This window comes from Sander vitreus, chromosome 3 (assembly GCF_031162955.1).
Source record: "Sander vitreus isolate 19-12246 chromosome 3, sanVit1, whole genome shotgun sequence".
NCBI lineage: Eukaryota > Metazoa > Chordata > Actinopteri > Perciformes > Percidae > Sander > Sander vitreus.
The window spans coordinates 32488575-32514435 of NC_135857.1; the positions used below are offsets into that span (position 1 = coordinate 32488575).

General features: G+C 41.0%; 1 protein-coding gene across 1 annotated transcript in view; it reads left to right on the top strand.

Annotated features, from left to right (window-relative positions):
- The window catches only part of slc8a2b (solute carrier family 8 member 2b), a 35209-nt gene extending 14738 nt beyond the window's left edge, over positions 1-20471 (top strand). The window contains exons 8-14 of the mRNA XM_078247033.1: positions 2577-2950; positions 6859-6962; positions 9360-9377; positions 13323-13447; positions 16504-16603; positions 18377-18652; positions 19461-20471. Coding sequence (XP_078103159.1) covers positions 2577-2950; positions 6859-6962; positions 9360-9377; positions 13323-13447; positions 16504-16603; positions 18377-18652; positions 19461-19837 — 1374 coding nt within the window. The 3' untranslated portion in view covers positions 19838-20471. The remainder of the gene's footprint in view (positions 1-2576; positions 2951-6858; positions 6963-9359; positions 9378-13322; positions 13448-16503; positions 16604-18376; positions 18653-19460) is intronic.
- Positions 20472-25861: the final 5390 nt, after the last annotated feature.

Genomic DNA, 25861 nt, shown 5'->3' on the forward strand with positions numbered 1-25861 from the left:
AAAGAATTATAGATGATCACTGCTAGTGAGCTGTTTCAAGGTTCACTGTCTTTTATCACAAATGCTCCCAATCTCGTTTTTTCTGCAATCTGAATTTAAGAAACCTACAATGTACCTTTTTAAAAGCGCACTATGCTGTGTGAATGAAAAACATATAGTATGATTGCACGAGGTAAAGACGCAGTAAGATGGGTAATCTCCCCACTGATAAGAAATGTGAGAGCTGGGTGAGAGGAGAGTGATGCAAGAGCCTGAGGAGTTGCATAAAAGAAGCACGGAGAGGGCTGGGCATTAAAACAACACACACTATAAATTGGCTCATCTACCATGGGTGAATGGATGGAGAGAAGCTTAGTGAGTACATTACAAAGGTCAATGTCATCTATTTCCACAGCATACCAGTGGATTTCATCGATCATGGTGTCAGAAATGAGCAGCAGGGAAACCAATTAAACTTGAATGTCTCAGTCAGTTCCACTGTGTGACTCAGTTCTCTGCTGATTAAACAAAAGAGATTGGGTTAGCAGAGCCAATCAAAGGCCTTGTTATCAGCACTCTGTTGTAACAAAGAGTCATCATTTTTATATATATTCTTTTAAGTTGCAGAATGAATCTGATTTGCAACTCAGTGATGAAATGGAAGTGCAGCAAGATTATAACAGTGCTGCCAGTTATTCAAGTCTAAAAATATTGATGCAAATGGCAGATTGTACATCTCTGTGTGAATGTCTATTATGGCACTGATCATATGACCAATGTACAGTCTTTCTTAGTTCACTGTTCTCCTGAAAATGTCAATGTCCCAGTACAAGGTGTAGTAAAGTTATTTTGTGCTTAGCTTCAGAAAGCAGCTGAGAAATAGAAATAAATAGAACAGAAATCTATAGAATACAATATTTTATATTTTAGGCAATCGCTGCTTTTCACTTTCCCCACCCAGATTTATCTTGACGGTCCGGGGGATTGAATCGACAGTCACTAGCTCACTTTTCTAACCTTAAGGTCACCACTGCCCCATGTTGCATTGTGGCCGACTCTATCCAGAACATCGTGAAGTCTGAACCCATGGCAGGATGTGGTCTGGCTCATTAGATTACAGTGCCAACCTAATCCGATTTGGGAGCTTCTCCACCTGTCCGTTAATGCGCAGCGGCGTGATTGGATTGGTAACAGTCTCATATAGAAGAGAGATGTAACTGGAGCCTCTGTTGCTGAGGGAGATGCTCTCAGCCCTGCCTCCGCTCAATATTCAGCACAAGCATTCAGACCAGGATTGATGTCAATTCACTTTAAATTGTTCAAATTAAACTGCAGTTCAAATAATAATCGCACAAGTCTGGGATCTTTTTTTTCTGGTAACTTCTTATTGAGAAAACATTTAATATCAACTCCTGTGAAATTCCACCTCCAGAGCTCAGTTTCTTGACTAAACGGATTCTTCATAATAAATTGTGTATCGTGCATGTTTGTCATCTCAAAACGCACGCTAAATTGCAGTTATGCATATAAATTGTACTATCTACAGTTGCTGCTTGGTAAAGTTTCCTTTACCATCTATAAAACACGTGTAATCATGGGTTAAACTGACTACAAACGGACGTAAATCATTTAAACAACACTTCTCTTTTCGCCAGTAAAAGCACAATAATACTCTTCTGATATAGAAAGTACTGGACTCTCCACTACGCATCTGGCGCCTCATCCTGTTTCATTTCTTGTGTATGAAACTGATAGAAACATTTAAAGGTCCTATGACATGCTGCTTTTTGGATGCTTTTATATAGGCCTTAGTGGTTCCCTAATACTGTATCTGAAGTCTCTTTTATATAGGCCTTAGTGGTTCCCTAATACTGTATCTGAAGTCTCTTTTATCTAGGCCTTAGTGGTCCCCTAATACTGTATCTGAAGTCTCTTTTATCTAGGCCTTAGTGGTCCCCTAATACTGTATCTAAAGTCTTTTATATAGACCTTAGTGGTCCCCTAATACTGTATCTGAAGTCTTTTATATAGGCCTTAGTGGTCCCCTAATACAGTATCTGAAGTCTCTTTCCTGAAATTCAGCCTTGGTGCAGAATTACAGCCACTAGAGCCAGTCCCACAATGAGCTTTCCTTAGGATGTGCCATTTCTGTGTCTGTAGCTATTGAGGAGGAGAGAGGGGGGGCAAGGTGGAGGGTGGGGGTGTGGCCTTGACCAACTTGCCATGGGCAAAGCCGAGAAAGGGGAGGTAACCTTTCCCCTTATGACTTCATAAAGGGCAGATTCCAGATCGGCCCATCTGAGCTTTCATTTTCTCAAAGGCAGAGCAGGATACCCAGGGCTTGGTTTACACCTATCACCATTTCTAGTCACTGGGGGACCATAGGCAGGCTGGGGGAACTCATATTAATGTTAAAAAAACTCTCATAAAGTTAAATTTTCATGCCATGCGACCTTTAAGCAACTTTACAGCAGGTGTTGTTGAAAAGGCCAGTACCACTTGGACTCTACCACCCCCTCTCTTCAAAGGTGTCAAAGTACAGTTTTCTGATCATTCATGCCTAAAGATACCATTCTTCTGTCTCTCTGCATCTCCAGGTCGGTATAATCGACGACGACATATTCGAAGAGGACGAGCACTTCTTTGTGCGCCTGCTGAATTTGCGCATTGGCGACGCAGAAGGCATGTTCGAGAGCGACGAAGTGGGTTCTGCCCCCAAAGCTCGCTTTGTTGAGCCCCTAGTGGCTATGGTGACCATCCTGGATGACGACCACGCTGGCATCTTCACGTTCAGCGAGCGCATGGTGCGGGTGAGCGAGAGCGTGGGCACAATGGAGGTGACGGTGGTGCGCAACTCAGGTGCCCGCGGCACCGTCATCCTGCCGTACTACACCGAGTCAGGCACCGCCAAGGCCGGGGAGGACTACGAGGATGCTAGAGGAGAGCTGGAGTTCACCAACGACCAGACCACGTGAGTCAAACTCATCATTATTGTTTTTTTTACACTTCATGTATCCAGAAATGTTTTTACATTCTTCTACATTTGCGTCCCGGAGAGGTCTGCACAACCTCCACCTTCTGTTGCTGGTCACAAAGCAATCAAGTCTTTGATCTCAAGTTGGCTGGACCAGTAAACCACTCCAGAAAGATCAGAAACTTAATTTTCCACAGAGGTTTCCAGAGAGTTTCTTGTCAGCTTGATGTTGGCAAACGCGAGTTGCTTCTACTACGTCAGCATTGTAAGGCCATTGTAGGAAAAGATATAATGTTATGGACCCGGGAGAGACGGGTAATATTCCAAGAAAAGAATTTGTAAGATTAAAGTCGTAAATGTACAGAAAAATAACTTGGATATTCTCTGACATTAAAGTATGGACATTAAAGTATGGACATACATTTGGAATGAACTACTTCTCTGCAATTTTCACACTTTGCAAATTCATCCAGTGGGCCTGATTGGACCCTTTGGCGGGCCGGTTCTTGTCCACGGGCCATATGTTTGACACCCCTGGTCTACATAGTCTGTTTGCCAACACATCAGGCATAACAACCATATAACCAATTACTTCCTGAAAATCAATCCAGCATTTTTCTGGCCACAAAACAATACAGAAATCTCGCATATTTCTATCTCTGCTTGCCTGCCGGTTGCTGCTGTTCCAGCTCTCCCTTCTTATTCGTTGGTTTAGTTTGGTTATGTTGCTTTAGTTTATCTGTATTCTCTGTCTGCACTTTACACACACACACACACACACACACACACACACACACACACACACACACACACACACAATGACTATACTGGCAACCATACCCCATACCTTTAATTTGGTTAATAAAGTTTATTGTTGTAAATATTAATCATGGTGTGTCTCCTATATATATATATATATATATATATAAAATAAATTGTTGAGACACTGTTGTGTTTCTTTGGTTTTATGTTTGTGCAGCACATGTGAGAAACTCGATTGGACTGTTATTGATTCCAGCTGATGTGAACTGACTGAGACCTGGATTAGGTGAGGTAGGCCTGGGGATGTGTGATGGTTGAGTTGATGGATATCAAGTGTGACAATGGAAAACCACCTTGGCTCTGTGTCACCCTCAAACCAAAAAACTAGAACATTTCTGCTGCTGGATTGACAGTGTTGTCGTCTGTTTTACCTCGTCTACAGCCAACAGCTTTCTCTTTCTGCCTTCTCTGCCCCTTACTGCTTGATCACTGATGCACTTACAAGCCTATGGATCCAACTTTTACTGTGAAAATCGCTGTGACTGCAGTTCCACACTTCTTCATGCTTCTGCAGCCACATACATTTGCCTCTCTGTGTCTTGTGACGAGGCTCCCTCTGCTCAGAGTTCAGTCTGCTCTATTAGGAGAGGAGTTTTGGCTCCTCTTGGCCACAGCTTGTCATGTGGAATCATATCAAGGACCTCTGCTGGGAACTGTGGGCTCACATCTGTCTCCATCCTTGAATCCGTCACCTGAAACCAGGGACCTTGTTTGTGGGGTGTTTTTTTGCTCCACAAGTCCATCTTGTTTTGCTTGGATGCTGGATTTGTCTTGACCAGGATGCTGGGCATTCCTGTTTTCAATTCAGTTTCATTTATAGTGTCAAATCATAACCGAAGTTATCTCGGGACACTTTACCGATCTAGACTACACTCTATAATTTACAGAGACCCAACAATTCCCCCCCATGAGCAAGCATTGGTGCGACAGTGGCGAGGAACAACTTCCCTTCAACAGTCAGAAACCTCGGACAGACACTGACTCTCGGTGGGCAGCCATCTGCCACTGCTGCTTGGGACACAGAGACAAAGATAAAGATATACAGAAATATGATAATAATTATAGCATTTGGTATGATTGAACGACATGATTAACAGTGATAATGAAGTATAGTAACAATACAAATAATAGAACTATGACTAGTAATAATACATATTTGATTGAATCAGCAGGCATCATTAGGTTAAGTGCTGTCTGTAAAGTACCAGCCTCAACATAACAGTTTCTCTCCTTATGTGCCAGCGTGATTCTTTCCCCCAAAAAATGGGTGCGGCCTCGGTAATTGACGCTACATGACGCGATGCCGGTCTGGTCTATTGGCTGTGATGCTTTGATGAGTTTGTCAATTAAATAGAATTCATTTTCATGTTTTTTTTAATAAGTGTCAGTGCAGTTTATAGCTTTCAACAGTGTCCTTATTGCTGTTACTCTGCCGCCATGCAGTTTTAATATCCTTCTGTCCGCTCATCCTCACTTCATTTAATTATCTCCCTCCACCATCATTTTTTACGACACATTACTCTCCCGTCAAGGTGACAGATTGACTACATCTCTCCGTCTCTCTCTTTTTTTTTTTTTTTACCTTCTTTCACTTTCTGTCCATCAATTCCTCACTTCGCTGATTTTTTGTTTTCCCTCGCTGTGGGTCTCCTCTCCCTCTGTTTCCGCCTGTTTCTTTCTCTCTACCCTTACATCGCTCCGTTGTCTCCCTCCCTTCTTTCTTTCACCTCCTCTTCTTCCTCCCTTTTTCCTTTCCTTGTCTATTTTAACCTTTTCCTCCATCTTTCATTTACTCTCTCTGTCTGCTGTCAGTGTGGTTTGTCTTCATTCTCTGTGAGCAGGTTTCCATTTCGGTCTACTGGTCCTCAGAGACACTAACAGGTCTTGTCATCATCACTTCATCTTCACTTCACATCCTCTCCTTCATTTTTTTCTTTTAATAGTTCACTTCTTTTCCCCTCAGTGTCGGTGCCGTGGCCCTCATGAAGCTATCCCACCTGATCTTGTCTTTTGTAACTTTAATCTTCCGGTGTAAAGTTTCTGAGAACTCTCTTTAAAGATCCTTTTATTCCATGTCATGTCATCATGTCTCATGTTTGTGTATTTAAAGCGGCTATAATCAATATTTTTATAATAATGTATGAAATGACAATGTTTTTGTATGCTTTATAGTTTCAGCTTATTGTTTAACTGTCCGGCTGCAACTTTACTGTTTAAGATCACTCTCACTGCTCTCATAGTGTCGTTTTCACAGACAAAGCTGTAAAACCCACTTTTATCAATCATCACAAAATCTGTCCTCTCATAACTTTCTTAGCGATCCTCTTAAGCTGTTTTCTCGCATTAACTGCCGGACAATTTCCGACGAATCAGGTGCAGACATTGTCCTGAGTTTCCCTTTCACACATAGCACACAAAAGGGAGTTTGTCGTTGTCAGACGTGTTCTCACTTACTGAAAATACTCTGTTTGGTTTAGGCGAGGGGCTCTTTGTATAAATGACGTTTCTTCTTCACCCTTGGATCCATTTCTTACTGTTTTGTGCGTTCCGCATGATAGAAACATTATCAACACGCACGCCCACTTGCTCACTGTGAATTCTCCGGACAATGACCTGCTCTATTGACACATGGGCTCGATTGGACATTACATGGACTTTACGCTAGAGAGCTGGCAGGGTAAAGTCCGTTTAATGTCCGGTCCAACTGATGTGGAATAATGTCTAGAACATTCCAGGTTTGCAGTGCATACTGTTTCTGCTTCTTTTTTCTTACTTCTTTACTTTCTTCCTCTGCTCCCACCTTTGTCTGAATTATTGAGACTCTCTGCGTCCTGCTGCCTTCTGCTGTGATGCTGTGATAGCAGCTGGTCCTGATCAGACAACAGCAGGGAGACCAATCATCTTCACAGATGCTTCCCTACATACAGTACATATGTTTGTTACAATGCAAAATACTAATAAAACACTTTGTGTGTGTGTGTGTGTGTGTGTGTGTGTGTGTGTGTGTGTGTGTGTGTGTGTGTGTGTGTGTGTGTGTGTGCGTGCGTGCGTGCGTGTATGTGCATGTGTGCGTGTGCATGCAGTCAGACTTTCCAGGTGAGGATAATTGATGATGAGGAATATGAAAAACATGAAAACTTCTTCATTGTGTTGGAGGAGCCACGCTGGCTTAAGAGAGGAATCTCGGGTACGTGTATATATACAGTATATGTTTTTCATTTCGGACTTGATTGATGACTTTATTTCACCTTCTAGAGAAAGTTGAAATATTACAAACAAACCAAGAAGTTAGTTTAGTCAGTAGTTCTTACATCTCAGGAACACAGATGTTCTCCTCTATATATTCATGTACAGATACCCGCTCTGTGTTGAAAACCTACCGGCAAGAAAGTCAATTTAAAAATGCAAATGTATTCATGTTCTGGTTTCACAAATAGCTCATGAAGAAATAATTAATAAACATTAGTCCAGACTGCAACTGGGGCTCATATTTCATGAATAGTGATGAACGGTTAGAAAACAGGAGACAATCATGTTGTACCCAAACAACAACAGGGTAATGTGTGGCTTCTACGTTTCACTCACGTTGAAGTACACAGAGTTGGCCCAGAGCACCACATACATCTGTACATTCAGCGTTAAACAGTTTCATTTCAGCATAGTCCTTTTTGCATTTAGACAACATTTAACTTCTGAGAACTTCTTTAGAAGAAACAAATTGGTTGTATTTGTCAAAATAAAAGAACTATTTTTCAGTACTGATTAAAAAAACAAAAAACTGACTAGACCTATGTTTTATATTTTGTTGAGTTGTGTACTTACATCATCCCAAATGTTTCCAGAGAAAACTTTCCTACATAAATCAAGGTTACAGTTCTTTCTTATTTGGTCTTGCCTTAAGCCATAAATTGACATCAATTTATGACATTTATTCGTTTATAGTGTCAAATCATAACAGAAGTTATCTCGGGACACTTTACCGATCTAGACCACACTCTATAATGTGTCATAAATTGACTTTTTATCCAGTTTTAAGCCACATTTATACAATACACTTTTTAGGTCTTGGTGGATTTTAACTATATATTTTATCAAATTGAAGATTGTAGTTTTCAGACGTCTGAATCTTAAGATATCAGAGAAACAACCTGAGCAAACGTTAGCAGCAGCTCAGCTCGTTCCAAGCAGCGTTGGAGAGAAGCAGATTTTAAACGCGAGGCTGCTTTATTCAGTGTTTAACCAGTTTTAATCAGAGGGTCTGTTTGTTTTGGAGAGGATACATGCCTCTGTGGATAATTTGGCTCCTGGTAAATACCTCCTGAGTGGTAAACAAGAAGGAATTAGAAATAAAGGAATTCTAACCGGGAGAAGCTGACAGCAATGAAGCAATGCTGAAGACAATAACTGATACCACGCTACTTCACAGAGTCACCAAACTGCATCTTTTGTTGTTGTTGTTGTTCTGATGGAGACCCCTACCGGAAGGAAATTACACATTGCGCGTTTAAAATGAATCCAACCGACTGCAAACTTTTGTGCTGTTCTAGTTTGAGTATTCTGTGTTTTGCTGCGGCCTGGTCATTTCCTTTTGTCTTTTGTTCAGTTTGTTTTGTTTTTTAGCTGCTTCAGTGACCCACTTCACCCACAGGGATCAATAAAGTTCTCTTAGACACAAAGACTCACACACGTTCAGGGATCCATGCATTCATCCATTACCTGTCACTACACAAACACCAGGGCTGAGCCGCCTTCTTTTTTCTTTGTATTTTTTTTAGAAGTCAGACAGCCGTCGCCACAGTGTGTTATTAACTTAGAGCAGTGGTTCTCAAAGTGGGGTCCGGGGTCCCTGAAAGGGTCCCCAACAAAAAGGGGACTAATTTATTTTCACTATAGTTTTATCCATAAGTAACACAATGACATATTGTATGACTATTTTGCTCATGGGTTTCATTCACTTTCTGTCATAAAACATCTAAAAGCAAAAATTCCATCAGGAAGGGGACCCTGGGACAACGTCTTATCAGATGGGGGTCCATGGTCTAATTTGTCAGTTTGTCAGTTTAGGGGTCCTTGATGTGAAAAAGTTTGAGAACAACTGACTTAGAGGTTACAAAACTACTAGCTGCTGTCAGATAGAGGGTTAAGAGGAGAGAGTTTTGTTGATGATAAATAAGATAAGATAGATAAAGAGACTCATACAATGAAATTGTGAGTGCCACAACTGAAGGTGCATTAGAGATAATAAACAAGATAGACAATAAATAGCTAAAAGCAAGAATAATTTAAGACATAAAAACACTAAGAATGGGACAGGAAAAATATTGCACATGGTGTATGAATATTGTAATATTATTGCGGGATGATAAAGGCGAGCTAATGGTTTGGATGTATGTTGAGTGTTCTGATGGCCCATGGAAAGAAACTTAAATACTACAGTGAGGTGAAGTTCACAGGGATTCTGTGAGTTTGTGTTTGATCTGGCCGTGTCAAGTGGATTTTGATGTATTATTAGATGTTGCTGTCGGGTTGAATGTGTGCTATTACTCACTGCTCTCTTTACCCTCCCTCTCTGTCCTTTTCACAGCTCTGCTGCTCAACCAAGGTAAGACCATCTGATTATTCCTTCCGTTTGTGTTATAATTCTAAACTCCGGTGGATATATGAGGACTATGGTTAACTGCTCCTCAGATCTCTGCAGGGTAAATCCAATCTGAGTTTTCTGTTGCACGACGAAAACAACTTTTAAATGTACACATGTTCCACCAAAACAAGCTCCTTCCGAGCCTATTTTGCAGAGGCACAGCAGCTTTTCTCCGGTGCTTAGCACCGCCCAAGACAATTGTGACTGGTTTAAAGAAATGCCAATAAACCAGAGCACATTTTCATCCCATCCATGAATGCTATGTGGAGTGGCCAGACCCTCCTCCAAAGTGCGCTGGAGGAGGGTCTGGCTACTCCACATAGCATTCGAGTTAGCGAGACTAGGCTGCAACTAAAGATTATTTTTTTATTATCAATTCATCTGCAGATTGTTTTCTTGATTTGTCAATTCATTGTGTGTTTTATAGAATGTTAAAAATTGCCCAATTTCCTTAAGTCAAAGATGATCTCTTCAGTTGTCTTGTTTTGTCTGACCTTTGTCATTATTCAGTTTATAATGTTATAAAACAGAAGAAAGCAGAAAATCCTCATAACTGAGAAGCTGAAATAAGGAAATGTTTGGTATTTTTCGCTGGTTTCAGAGGAAGCAAAATTTGAATCCAAAAAAGTAATTTATTTCCATTTGCAGTACATTCGAACAAATACCACAAGTTTTTGCAGCTGCAATAATTTTTTTTCCGCTGCAGCTGCTCAGGTATTTTGCTGAGCGTCTGCCTTGTTTACTCTGTACTACCTTGTAATGGCCTGGCTCACATGTCTGGCATCTCTCTGATGTTAACCCTGTCCAGGGGAGCGATGGGTTTGGATCCCAGCAGAACTGGCCTCTGTGAATCTCAGCACAGCACAATTGAACAGGTTGGAAATAAATCCTTACAAATGAGTCGGCGCTCCACACTCTGGGCTCTGTTTGTGTGCCGATGCAGATGGATCATCGTGTTTGTGGCCTTTCTTAGACCGCCAAATGCAGTAGCTAATAAGCCTGCAGTGGCTGTACTTTTATCATATACATCATACTATACTTTAATATTATATTGCTTTTTATGACAAAAAAACTTTTTATTTGGAGCAAAAAAAAAAAAAGAGTATAACTATTAAACTTGAGGTCTCATCTGGTTATATGGAAATTGTTTGATTGGATTTCATACAAATCGAAGAGAGCAGCAGAAAGAATGACGTATGTCTGGGATTTTGGAAGGAGTAGAGTGCCTCCTCCATGCTCACTAACAACCCATTGATTTAAGTTTAGATTAGTTTTGAGCCGGAAGTCCTCTGAGCTTGTGACAAATCAAAATATACTAATGGAAAACACAATTTTCTCCAACCAGCAGCAGCTGAATCCAAAGAACAACGAGATTTGCCAATAATAATCCAGCCAGAACGCTTTTTAGTGCCCAGTAAAGCAGATTGATTTATTAACTTCCCCAGTGTGCACAAGTAACTGACGACATGTGTTTTGTCTGAAGTCTTAGAACTTTCCAAAATTCAAAAATAGCCTCTTGCTGCTACTTGGAGCGCAAAGCAACGGAGCAGCTTTAACCTCAAATGACTGACGATTAGATGCAGCCAAAGCCGAATTCAGAGGCTGAAGGATCAATTAAAAGTGCACCGAGAGCGGGAGGCCCCGCAGCATCATTGTCCTGAAGGTGATTTGTTGTTCACCCCGGGGGAGGCGGTCTTTATAGAGTCGGTCTTCTGGTGAAGGCTGGACGATGTTGCTGCTCTAGCGAAGCATTTTAAAGGGATGGTTCAGAATTTTGGACATAGGACCTCATTTCAGCCAGTGTGTTATTTATCAGTGGAGACCGTTTTCAACACTTTTCATCCAGTCCTTCCAGTTGCAGAGTTCGCTGGTGCTAGGCTAGCACAAGTCAACAGTATCTGCTAGCCTGCCACTAAAAACAGTCTTACCCACTCCACAGTACACCCGAGGCAAATAAATTATAACGCCAGACTATCGATGTAAATGTCTGTTGATAGAATAATGTTCGAAATAAAACTACCCTTGCATCTCAATGATCACATTCCATTTTGAGGGACTAGTTTCTCATCAGCGGCGGAATTATACTTTCCCCCGGTTAGTCGTACTGCGCTGAAAAGTAAACAGAGAAGCGCGCTCCAGTCAGGACACCTAGTAGTAGCCTAGTACATTGGTATTGAAGCATTGGATTGGAAACTAAGGACTAGGCAACATGGTGATTCACTGTGCAGTTAGAAATTGTAAAAATAAATCAAACAGATGGGCACCACAAAGTTTCCACAAATTTCCATTGCGAGATCCAGAAAGGAACCAACTGTGGCTTCTTGCTACTGGCTTGGACATCAAGACACCGGCCGAGACTCTACTCAAGCTAGCAGTTACTGTTGACTTGTGCTAGCCTAGCACTAGTGAACTCTGCAACTGGAAGGACTGGATGAAAAGTGTTGAAAACGGTCTCCATTGATAAATAACACACTGGCTAACTTGGAAATGAGGTCCTATGTCCAAAATTCTGAACTACCCCTTTAAAGTAAAGTGAAGCCATGTTTGACCGTGTGCATGCTAATGTGTGCATTAACGCGTGTCTGTGTTTATGACAGCTTGAAATAGTGTCAATGATGCAGACAAAGTTGCCATATGCTGCTTTACTACTACAGTCTTTTCATTATTAAACACCTTTGAAGAGAGACACACACTTCACACACACACACACACACACACACACACACACACACACACCGTCTCCATACCGTCTGGTCTCTTTATTTCCCTTCTCTCTCACTCCTGAGCAGAAGGGACGAATGTGAAAAAGCCACTTACACAGAGAGTCTTTCTAGAAGTGTTTCTAAAGCTCTTTGTGAATCACCAGACTTTAACAACCTCTCTTTGGTAAAGAGAAGAGACTTGAATCATGATTGGCTCACTTTCTCAGTTATTTCTGTGTGTTGAATTCTTCTGTTGCTACATCAATAACACAAACCTCATGTCAGCATTAATCCCCTCTTCTTGCAAATTGTTAGCTCCCTATCTCTCTCTCAAATACTGTATGGAAGCCCAGGAAGAAGGAGAGACTCACAAATGGATCGATATTATCCAGAGGAACAAGGTTAAGCTTTGATAGTAGCTTCACCTTGTCTGTCTTTATATCATTCAAACCAGCTGAAGAGACCACATTTCAGTAGTACTAGACAGTACTAGAAGCCTTGGCATGCAACGTTTAGGTCTAAGATCCAAGCTGGATGGAGGTTACGTCATGTCTACCTTGGCAAACTGAGCCAGCAGCAGGAGGCCCCACAATATACATTTTCCATCCATTATGTTTAAGTCATTTATTAAGCAAAAAAAGACTCTCCGCTTCCTGCTTTACACACAATAGGATTTGCTTCACTCAGCTTGATTTCATTGTAAACTGGATATCTTTGGGATTGTGCAGTCTGCCACAGACTTAGACCAAGATTTTACTACACCCATCTCACACAGTCCGTAGGCGCCTTTGTCGAAACCTATAATAGAATATTTTCTGTTTGATTCCGAACTTCAGCTAAGCAGCAAACCAATCAAAAGTTAGTTTTTACTCTCTGTAGATCCACCTCTCTGATCTTTCTTTGTCGCTGCTGTTGTTTTTCTGCTTACACACACACACACACACACACACACACACACCCAGATATCCATCTGTCATCCTCTCACGTCCCTCTCCCACGCTGTGTGAGAACGCACACATATCACAGACTCGGATACATATTTCAGACGTGTTGATGCAGTGCAGCTTGAAATAAAATGCTGACTCACGATCTATTATTGATAGCGGTAGAACTTGGAAATATCTGTGACATGCACTTTGGTTTCAATCCACGCTCACCGTTGGTGTCCTTCTTGTTTCCTTCCCATCACCTCTCCCTCCCACAGAGGGAGCGGAGGGGCAGATGAGTGCTGAGGAGGAGGAGGCTCGCAAGATAGCTGAGATGGGGAAGCCGATCCTGGGAGAGCACAGCCGCCTGGAGGTGGTCATCGAGGAGTCGTACGAATTCAAGGTGCACCATTCATGTATTTGTTTTCCTCTGGAAGAACAGCACCCTCTTTGTGTTTTGTGCTGTGAAAAGATGCCCGTTTATTCCAACAATAGTCTTTGCTTTGTTTTTGTTGTTCTGATGTCCTTAAGATAAATGTGTGGATGGCTTATTGATGGTAGCTCATCGCAGCTGTAGACTTGACATCCAGTGGTGGCTGTGTGATGCTTGAAAGTCTAAAAGTGAAAACATTTATTGAAAGAAAATAAATGTAATTACTTCTAAAAAATCTGGTGCTTTAAATTATATTTGTCTGTTGACCTTTCAAAATGTTGACTTTCTCGACTGCCATACACAATGGGAAGCACCCACATGCACATATATAAGGTGCAATTTAACAGCACACGCCTTTCATATGGCTCTACCTATACCTATGTAATGTCTTTGCATACAAACAATACAACAAAAGTAAAACATTTTTTTACATATTTACAAAACCAAAATAACAAAAAATCTATCTGGCTCTAACAGCAGCTTTAAAGTTTACTACTCAACTCATTTTATTGTATTTAAAAATAATAATAAAAAAAAAATGGCAAAGAAGCCTGCTTTAAGCAGCAGTCTAATAGCAGAGAAGCAGAGTTGAACATTTAATGTATGTATATAGTATGTAATTCCAATCTAAATGCAAAAACCACAGCAGAAATGTTCACACTTGTGGTCCTGCGCTGTAGATGGTGTTTGGGGCACTGATATTGTGGCCAAAAAGGCTTTTCTGGACTTATTATATAATACACCTTTACACTCTCTCTCACACTAGTGAACCTGGGTCTTAACCCTCTCAGCGAGCAAGTTGGATATGGGTTTACATTTTTTAAATGGATGATGTGGCAGAAAGCTTGAGGCATGCACAGAGCACAGAGCGCTGCTACGCCAGCCTCTCAGGCTTCCACTGCGATCCCCTGTACACAGAGAGCAAAGTCAGAGGAAGCGGGCCACGAGCAGTTCAAATATTTGAAATGTGCATTGAGCTCAGGTGTATTTTAAGCAAATAAAATCAGCCACCACATAAGCAAATACCCACTGCCAGCCACTCTAGGCAATAACATTAGTACAATTTACTGGCATAGCCATAAGTCTCAATTCACAAAACATCCAACACACAGAAGAATGTTATATTGCTAATCCATTTATTGCCCTTAAGAAAATTAAAACGATGTGAATCGTAATTAAGTAAAAAGCTCCCTCATGTGGGGTTTAACTTTTTGTGATCTAAATCGAATGCTGTTTTACCATAAGCACTGAGGGAAGTATCGTATTGTTTGAACGCCTCTGAGTCTGTGTAATAAGCACAGAATACATTATTTCAATTTCAACTATAACTACTACTACCATAATTCCTTTTGTGATCAGCATTCATGTCTGTAATTAAATCAGTGGGTGTTTCAAAAGCCCCAAAATCATGAAATACCATCAAACATACAGTAAATAACAGCAGTGTGTCGTGGAAGCTGGTTGCTGGCTTCAGCAGGTTAAAGTTACATTGAATATGGTTGTTCGTTTACATTTCTAAGGAACCCTCGGCCCTTATTGCTACACTTTCCCTAAATAACATACAAATTAATTGAGCAAACAGATCAAACATCCGCTTCACTTTGAGCCAATTCAAAACCATTAATAACAGAAGGAGAGAGAGTACAAAGTGAGCGCTAAACAAACGTCAACAAAAGAGATGAGAGCCTGTCGTTCTATCGTCACTCAATACACACTGCACCAAAATTCAATTTCTCTCATATGATTATGAAGTCAATTGACCCCCTTGTGGACAGATATAATTAGCCCTGTCTCTTATGATTTGCTGGTAGTGAGAACCAACTAGAGGAATAATGCAATTCAGTATGATTGGCATTTGGATTTAGTACACCGGAGATCAATGTGAGTGGACTGGGGATCTCTGTCTGCTAGGTAGGTTGTATTGTCTGCTCATTTTTGTATTTTGCAGTTAAACTTGAAGTGTGTTTCCCTTAAAAAGGAAAATCACAGCAAAAAAAATATCAGACATTAAGTTTTTTACTTGGTTGTTACAGAGTGTGTCGACACACTCAGCATATCTGTTCATATGTAGATGTTTTTCTTACTGTTGTTTTTACTTTAAAGCAATTTCAAGGTTTAGTTTGCCCAGTTTACTCCAATAGATATGGAGTTTTATTTGGTCGAGTGGGAAATCAAGTCCTCTGCAAATAAAGCAGAAAAACAGCCCGACTGGATAGAGGTGAAACACATGGAGAGGAAAATGTCTTTGCTTGTGCCTTGGGTTATTTTACCCTCTGAGTTTATAGTCAATATGGATTAAACAAACAAGATAATTGAGATTTAGAGGTGCTGTTTCCTGTGGACAGAGCCAGGCTAGCTGTTTCTTTATGCTAAGCTAAGCTAATTGGCTACAGGCAGTCGCTTCAAATTTAACGTACAGATACGACAGTGGTATTGATCTCAGTGGTGTAGTCTAATGTATTGTAGCGGGTATACTGTACTGTATATGTATGGGTCTATACTGTATATATGGGCCAGAATGGGCTAGAATGGGCCTTTTGGATCGATCCTTGTTTTAATCTCTGCCGGAAAGTGAATCGAGCCAGCAGAGGCTGATATATCTCGACTTTTCACACATTTTCCATAATGCAATCCACTAACATCTTTTGGGGTAAACTGCCAAGATTTCTCTTAAAAAATTATATTTGTCATGTCTTTAAAAAGCTCCCTCCAGAGCCACATAAGATCGTAGCGCTCCTCATGATGAGTAAACTGAGCTTCATGTGTAAAAAAAAAAAATGGGGGAGGGCCCCTTTAAATCATGATGTTTAAATTTGAATTTGAATTAATCTTTAAATTTCAACCTCAGATTTTCTTGAAGTTTCTTATATAGAACTCAAACTAAAAGAAGAAAGAACGATGGAAGTGCTTGATTCCCGCACAGCACAGCAAAGCTAACAAGCTCAGCCTCACCTGAGTGACTCTGTCACCTGTCCTCGGCTGTAATTGGTTGCTAATGAAGTGTGTGTGTGGCTTCTGATTGGCAGAGCACCGTTGACAAGCTCATTAAGAAGACCAACTTGGCACTGGTGATCGGCACACACTCCTGGAGGGAGCAGTTTGTGGAGGCGGTCACTGTCAGCGCAGGTGAGCTGTGTGTGTGTGTGTGTGTGTGTGTGTGTGTGTGTGTGTGTGTGTGTGTGTGTGTGTGTGAGCGTGTGCGTGTGTGTGAGCGTGTCTGTGTGCGTGTTGGTGTCACAAGGAGAGTCTGGCACACTTTAACTACACAGCAGGCCAGGTAAGAGTGATTCAATATGATAATTACTGTTTATCTATCTATCTGTCTGTCTGTCTGTCTGTCTGTCTGTCTGTGTATCTATGTATCTATTAGAAGTTTGGCCTTGTTGTCGTGACTGATTGAATAAAATCAGTCTGTTATGCGGTAGCCCTGACAGCTCAACATGCTACAAATACACAAACAAATACAGACGTATATGTTAGCTGGCTATAGCTACTGTCAGAGATGTCACCACCAAGATTATGATCAAAATAAATGGCAAATTAATTATTTAATGGTTTGAAACAAAATAAGTTGCAGTTTGATGGCATGAATATTTTTTAAATGTATACCGACCCTTTCTCAAATAAAAGAACAGGCAGCAGTTTCTTAATTATTTTCATTGTTGGGAATAATCTACAGACACTGCTCAGGGGTGAATAAAAGGGACTGCCAACTTTGTGTTTATTTTTGTACTTACAGTTATTATCCACATACAAACATGCTACAATTGAACATCAGTGAAAAACAAAAAAAGTAAAGCAAACAACATTGAATCCTAAAGTATCATGTATCTATTTATGTTGTGCCCCCCCCTTCCCCCAACTTCTGAAGCCAAACCTTTTGAATGTACAGCAGATTACTAACAAATAACTACCACAGGTTATGACTCGCTAAAGGGCAACAAACCAGCTGAGCTATTCTTTGAGTCAATAAAACTCTCTAACAGCAGATGTAAAGGATTTTAATCTTCAACCTGCCTTTGAGTTAGTGTATTGGGATCTCGTAATGTCACAAAATTGGGAAATATTGATGTGTTCAAAAACATGAATGCAGAGGTCAGTGTTATTATTCAACCATAACTAATTAGGTGTTAGGTTTGAATGATGTACAGAACCCAAATGCAGACAGAACGCAGAGCCAGGAGTGTGAATTAATAGGTTTATTCAAAGTACTCAAGTGTACAGTCCAGGTTTCCGGGGGGGAGAGAGGCAAGGCTAGTGGTGGGGTCCAGTGGTGGTGGTTCTGGCCCGGTGGATGGCAGGAGTGAAGCGGTAGCAGGAGCCAGGTTCCAATGGCAGCTGAGGCACAAGAGAAAGGCTCAGAACAGGCAACATACAATAGACTAAACAGATAGCAAAGGTTGGTCAGGAGCGAGACTAACTGTGGTCGTCTTGACTATGATATGACGCAGAGTGGAGGAATGACCGGGTATATGAAGCAGAGGTTGATTGTGGTAGATGAGAGGCAGCTGGAACCCTGACTCCCGCACACCAGACTCCTGCGATAAGGACAGAGGGAGGGAGAGAGGAGAGACAGAGATGCTACCTAGGAGCAGCAGGCCTAACATTAGAAGGGAGTCAGATTTGTAACTAAAGGCCATCATCTAGTGGAAGTAACAGTTCACTGCAGAGATTCATTATTCCACTCTGGTATCAACTGGGTAATTGTTCAGACTTTAAAGTCTGTAAATGTATTCTGTGTGTTTGTATTTTAATACTAATGTGTCAATCTGGCACCAGCTGTGTCGATGTGTACTATGAAGTAGAGTTTCTGTATATCTTTTACATTTTTTAAAGCTGTTCCGACTCTTATCTTCTCCGTGATGTTGTCTAATGTTCCTCCGGTTTGTCTCCCTTCAGGCGACGGCGACGACGACGAGGAGGGTCGCGAAGAGCGCCTTCCATCGTGTTACGACTACGTCATGCATTTCGTCACCGTTTTCTGGAAGGTTCTGTTCGCCTGCGTCCCGCCCACAGAGTACTGGAACGGCTGGGCCTGCTTCTTAGTCTCCATCTGCGTCATCGGCCTCCTCACCGCGTTCATCGGCGATTTGGCGTCACATTTCGGCTGCACCGTCGGGCTCCGGGACACCGTGACCGCCGTGGTGTTTGTGGCTTTGGGAACTTCTATTCCAGGTGGGTGAATATCCTCTTTCACTGTGAGACAACCCACGACAGACCACTTGACATTACCAGAGCTTGTTTAAACCTCCTGTTGTCCTCGGGTCAAATTTGACCCATTTTCAAATAGTCTCTATATCAAAAATTTGGGTTTCTTTCAACAAATTGTCCCCAAAGAATGTTACTCTTTAGTGTAAAATAAATGATCGGTTCAATCCTTTCAATTAATTTGGGTATTTTATTAGATTTTATAGCATTTGAAAAAACATTGATAGAAGGTTAAAAAAAGTGACAAAATCCTTCAAACAACGTGGAGAAAAAAACAAGAAAAACTTCCAAAAAAATCGACAGACATCACAAAAAGTGACAAACTTGGAAAAAAGTGACAAAAAAAGTCAGGAAAAGCTTCAAAAACTTGATAAAAAATACAACAAAAATGTAAAATCGACAAAGACATCGGAAAAAGTGACAAAAAACTTGGGGAAAAAATGCTTCAAAACGTCAAAAAAGCGCCGAAAAAGACGACCGAAACATTTGAGAAAAAAAGGTTTTCATTTTGACCCAGGGCACTGCAGGGCGTAGCAGGGCACTGCACGGCATAGCAGGGTGTAGCAGGGCACTGCAGAGCACTGCAGGGCATACCAGGGCACTGCAGGGTGTAGCAGGGCGTAGCAGGGCACTGCACGGCATAGCAGGGTGTAGCAGGGCACTGCAGAGCACTGCAGGGCATACCAGGGCACTGCAGGGTGTAGCAGGGTGTGTATCAGAGTTCATCATTGTTGCTTCTTCTGTTTGTGTGCTTCACCTCTTTCTCTCTTTTCAGACACCTTTGCTAGCAAAGTGGCCGCCATGCAGGACCAGCACGCTGACGCATCCATTGGTAACGTCACCGGTAGCAACGCTGTCAACGTGTTCCTTGGGATCGGCGTGGCGTGGTCGGTGGCCTCCATCTACTGGAAAATCAAAGGGAAGGAGTTCAAGGTGGACCCAGGGTCGCTGGCCTTCTCCGTCACACTCTTCACCATTTTCGCTTTCATCTGCATGGGGGTGCTGATGTTCAGACGCCGGCCCTCCATCGGCGGAGAGCTCGGCGGCCCAAAGGGGGCCCGCCTCGTCACCAGCCTGCTGTTCCTGGGTCTGTGGTTCCTCTACATCCTCTTCTCCAGCCTGGAGGCTTACTGCCACATCAGCGGCTTTTAAACAGGAGATGGAGAAAGTTCTGGGAAGAATAATCCACAGCAACACACACATACTTTAACATCCAGTCCATACAGTTCACAGTTCGACATGAAACAAGTGTAAGATTCATCTGTTTGATAGGGCTTACTGCGGCCCGAAAGGGTCCTGGTCTTTGATACAGGGACACTAAAACACTTCAGATAAATGTTCACACACACACACACACACACTCTATGTACGCATGTGTAAACAGATCATAACAAACACGCACGCACATTTGCAGGCATGATGAAGGGCAAGAAGAAGTGTTAGTGAGGGGCGAGAGATGTGAATGCAAAAGGTTTTAACAGCAAAGTTAGCAGAGAGAAGATGGAGAGAGAAAGAGAGTGATTGTAAGGTTGAGATTTTAGAGGTATAAAGAAAGTCAGGTCAGCCTCTGGAGTGCTGTCTCGGGGAATTGTCCTGTAGGATCAGACCACTAATAGAGAAGAGGAACAGAATCTTGTGCACACCAGACTAAATGTATCTATCTGAGTTTCATTGAAGAAACAACACTTTTGTTTCCTACAACAAAACCTGTCCTGCCCGCCTCTCCTCTGTATTACTGTCTTTACTGGTACAGCTACACTGAGGGGGTGGAGCGTTGTGTGAAAAAGGAGTGGAATGTTTACAATAACAATATCATTACGTTTGTTTACTACAGGAAGTTCTTATAAAGTGGTGATGCTTGTCTGATACTCTGTATAGATGAAGGTGGTTCTCCACATGCGCTGTAAATAGTTCAAACCAGTGTACTGTACATATAGAGTGTAGTGTTTTCAGTAGGCAGACAATGTCTACCACTGACAAAGTTAGAGAGGGTGGAAATACGTAGCTACCATTCTGTATAGAGAGTCAAATTACATCGAAAAAAACAACAGTCAGGTCTCTGCTTCAGTGTTTTTAAAAGTCCACGCGCAGACTGGAACACCGCCCACAGATCACAAAACATTAGTGAAGACGATGAGTGTGGGAAGATTTTTGGCAACAAACTATTAGAATGTCTTAGCTGACCAAACAAATGAATGATAAACTGGTGAAATAAAAGTTTATGAAAAGCCATACATCCCTAGCATCCTGCATTCCCATCAGATGTGTCTTTTTACCAGAAGGTTTCCATGGTACCCATAACCCCTCTCTGACAGTATATCAAACTGACAGATTTTTTTGTGTGCATGTATAGCCAGATATTGAACATCTTTACACAATAAGTCACAAATATACTTTGTGAAATGGAATAATCAGAATCCATCTGTAAATGACATCCTTGCATTTGTGTAGGCCGATGGGAAAGAGGTGAGGTGTTTGATATGAGAGGAACAAAAAGGACATTTTCCTCCTCAGAAGGACCAAATATGTTCACTCACACACACATACATACACACACATTCGCTGTGTGGAGTGTAATCAAAACACACGTGGAAACTTTGTTCAAAGCTTTTTTCTCCATCCAGATGGACTGAGATCTGAGACACTGAACTGCAGTCAGTCATCACCGTGGCATCGTGGGTAGTAACGGAGTAATCCATTACTGTGGCATGTATCTTGACAGACTAATCCTTTACCTTTAGTGACAGCAGCACGGTCAGACAAACATGCATGGGCCATCGAACAAGACTTAACAGTGTTAGTTTACTTTCAAGAGTAAAGCCTCTAAAGCCAGTAAATTACAATTGAGTCATTTAAAAACTGAAAAAAACGGATTCCTATCATCAACTTTCAGTCTACAGCATATTGATGAGGACACAAGATCCTAATCCAAACTTTAATTAGGATACAGGGTGCTAATCTGGATTACACTGATGCTTCAAGATGGCACCTATACAATGCCTTAAGGAAAACTCTCATAAAAATCTAGTATTCAAGCTTTCGGCTGTACAAAGCTGCACTTTATTTAATGTAACTAAAACATGCTGTGTTTTTCTTTTTCCTTTAGTTGACAAACTATTAGCGTGGAACACATGAGTCCCTGGAGTAAAACTATGAAGTGTCTAAAGTTTCTACATCAGGTTTCTTGTCCCGTGGAAAGGGATTGTTGTAATTCATCCCTGCCCATCCGTCTGTGCTTAGAGCACAATACGAGTAGCAGACATTTTAAAGAAAATACTTACCGTTTTATTGGAAGTCTGCACACTGTATAAAAGAACGAACTAACTAAGGTCTGTCATCTAATGTTCTTTAGAGTTTGTTTACAGTCTGTAGATCAACAGCAGACAATGGTTCGCTTTGCAGACAGCTGACAGTCAGCCTCATCAGAGGTTCAAATCAAAGACAGTTTCTATAGTCATAGTACCATAGCATAGGCAGTTTTCAGTGGAAAACACTGCTGTTCAAGGCATGTATGTGTTGCTTCGTATTGCATGGCAGAGTTGGAGCATCCAGTTAAAATGTTCACACGTTACTGAAACTACTGGCTGCTTAATAGACAGGGGGGGGGAAAAACCAGAACGCACAACTAAAAACCAGTGTAAACTGCTGTGGACGTTTCAGGTTTATTACTTTTAACATTGTTAAAAAAAAAAAATGTCATGGCAAATGTAGCGAGCAGTGTGAAACACCATAGTACGATAATAAAGTAGTTAACCATTAGCTTAGACTAGAAGCTTCAAGAGTCCAGCTTTCCTTTTCTGAAGGAGGAAGAGTAAATTCATCATGTGGACACATGCCAGTCAGCGTTATAATTACTGTAATATTCACCGCCTAATCTTAGTCACATTAAATACATTGTACTTTGTGCTGCAGGTGCATCACAAACATTCCACCCACAAATGATAAGTGCTATACAAGTGGAATTTGTTATTACCGTTATTACATGCGATAATATCAGAAAGAATCGATTCGTTTACCATTGACTAACTATACTTTGTAAACTTTCTAAAATTTTGTATCTTTTCCTTGCAGATATAGCCATGGTAGATTTTTTTGTACTTCTAATCGAGGTTTAGAATAGTATCAATATATACAATTGGTAGTGTAGATTATATCGTTATACTGAATTTAGTGGATTTAGATTTATTTTCCACAGTGAAGCAGCTCCCCATTGAACTGATCCAAACAGTGTAGTGTATCATAACCAAACACTATCCCATCTGATTTAAATAAGTACGTTTGTGTCGATGTAACTTATTGCATAAGATTATTTATTTAGATATTTTATTTATTTACAAGAAGATTATTTATGTATAGATAAGCTGTGCCGCAGGTCCTTGAGGCGAACAGTTTGGCGTTTAGTTCAAGGAGCAAAAGCTATTAAAAACACATTTGTCAATTGTTTCGTTAGTAGCTTTGACTAGAGGTCAGTTCACATCTTTTACAGCTCCAGTATTTGTTGTAACCCTCCGCCAATGTACATTTCTTCATTCAGTTCTCTTGGAGGAGGAGTTTTTGAGTGTAAGTAGCATGTTTACATGAAGAAACAGTGTGGAACATTTGCCAGTATAATTGTCAGTCTCGGGTCGTCATGAGCTAAAGAAGAACTTTTTTGTAGATATTAATGGAGTCTGTGGGGCAGATCGGTGGTGTGTGAGGTTGTAACAGTAGTCTAACACTAGTCTACTCACTAAACCACCAGGTGGGACCACAATTACACATCACACACACACACACACACACAGATATCATCCATCTGTCATCCTCGCACTTCCCTCTCCCACGCTCCCACAGACTTGGATACATATTTCACACACACACACACACACACACACACACACACACACAGGTCTGCTGAACTCATGTGTAATCTATGATCAGGTGAAGAATGATCAGTACCAGCGGGTACAGGATGCATCGGATTATGTACTGAGTGTTGTCCCAGAAGGTGTGGCTCAGCACCCAAAAACAGAACTGTCAACAATGTCTGGACAATGTTCCATGTTTCCATGAACTTCTGTACTAACTGTCTGGTTTTGGCCTTTGCTGTTCTGTAGCTAGATGTGATGCATCCCCTATCCAGCCTCTCCTCCTCAACCAGCCCTCCCCAGTGTGTGTCTGTGTCTGTGCTTCCCTTCTGTGTTCCTCCCCAGATGCATGATGAATCCCTGTGTACGTGTGTTAGCAGCATGGTCTACTGTGATGGACGCCTATAGGCATATTTTACCTGTGGGGTAGGCCTAATTCCCCCACAGTTTGAATCCCAAACACCAGAGGCTCTTTGTGAAATAAAATGAGCAAGTAGTACACACAGACACAACCACAACTCCATACAGATAAAACTGAAGAGATGCACACACACAGAGACGGCATTTAGGGATTCAGTGTCTACTGCTTATTTGTTTTGTTACCTTTTAGAAGCTGTGAAAAGAGAGCGTGCTCTGTTGTGTCAAGGCTCCGTCTGCAACGAGCAACATCCCAGGTCATCTTTCTTTGTGTGTTGGTGTACGATATTTCTGTGTCTTGTGTTAGTGTCCCCCCCTTCCCCCTCCTTCTCTTGTTCTCCCATTCGCTCCCTCCCAGGTCTTGCTCTTCAATGTGTCTCTCTGTGAAAGTTTTTTCCTGTGATGATGAAAATGTCTCTCTCTCTGCCTGAACCTTTGTAGGGAAATAATGACTGAGTTACTACAATATCATGTGATAAACGTAGACATTTCTTCAATACTGTAATAAATGATTAACTGAAGATGATATTTAAGTTTTTTTATGAAATGCAGCAAAAAGAATCTTTGGGGGAAAAAAAAAAATGATAACTTGTTTTGGAGAACATGGCATGAGGTGTAATGTGTTACCGAAAGAAAATTAAGGTCTTTAATTACGTGAAATTGACCTTATTTGAATATAGTTTATTTATTTTCAAGGCGTAATGTGTCCGAGTCATTATTTTTGCACTAAATGAGCATACAGCAGTCAATCCAACATGGACAGAGTATGAGGTGTATGCAGCACCTGCATGGTTAGAGACATTTTACAGGTCAACCATAACTCAAAAGTTGTGTTTTAGTTTAATTTATTTACATCAGGGACCATGTACAAAATACATTCATCTCAAAAACAACAAAAGGATGCTTTATACTACCTAGCTAATGTCTACAGTCCCTGGGCAGGTGACAAAATCACCACTTCTACAAATGTACCAACACCCTACTGATATATAAATATCTAAGTATTATAGTATGTCCTAATTTGTAATATGCTCACCAATAGGGTGTAATATAAACTGAAATTAATTTAGTAAATGTCAATCTTAACTTGAGGAACCGTTCCTCAGTCGTTCTAAGAATGTCCCTAAAACCATTTTACTCTTAGAAATAAAATAGATCTGTGAATCCATTTTATGAAAACGTTCCTAAAACATTCTTTAAAGGTTACACAACTATAACCAAAGTGTGAATGAATGTGAACAGTGTGAATTTCCCCATTGTGGGATTTTTAAAGGATATTGAATCTTGAATCTTGAAAAGGGAGCCTTTAGGAAACGCCTTGTATGGGATACCAAGACACAGTGACCAAACAGACACAATCCGAAATGAATTAGAAATAATCATGACTTAATCATAATTTTAACAATTTTGTGGTTGTCAGATTTAGAAATCACATCGTATTCTTCAACGGGACACATACAGGTAGTCATTGTGAAAGTCTGTATGTGTTTACTGCCCTCCAGTGGCCACTGAGCCTACATTAGCCTCGCATTGCCAGACCTATCTCCACACATGGATGTGTTATAAGAGACCGTCTCCACAGCGCTACTTCGGCATTGAAAGGTGCTGGCCAGGGATTAATATTGTTTGATAACAAATATGTAATACAAATAATCAGTATGAGTGTCTTACTTAGCGTTATTCTCACAGAACAATATGGGTTAGTGTTTCCACTTGTGGAATGTAACTAAGTACATTTACTCAAGTACGATTTAAGTAGAATTTTGAGATACTATCCATTTTATGCAACTTTCTACTTCTACTCCACTACATTCAGGAAACCAATATTGTACTTTGTAGGCCTATAGGCACACTTTTATTTTACAACATAAGTTAATTGGCAGATTCTGATTAATAATACAAAATATAAATC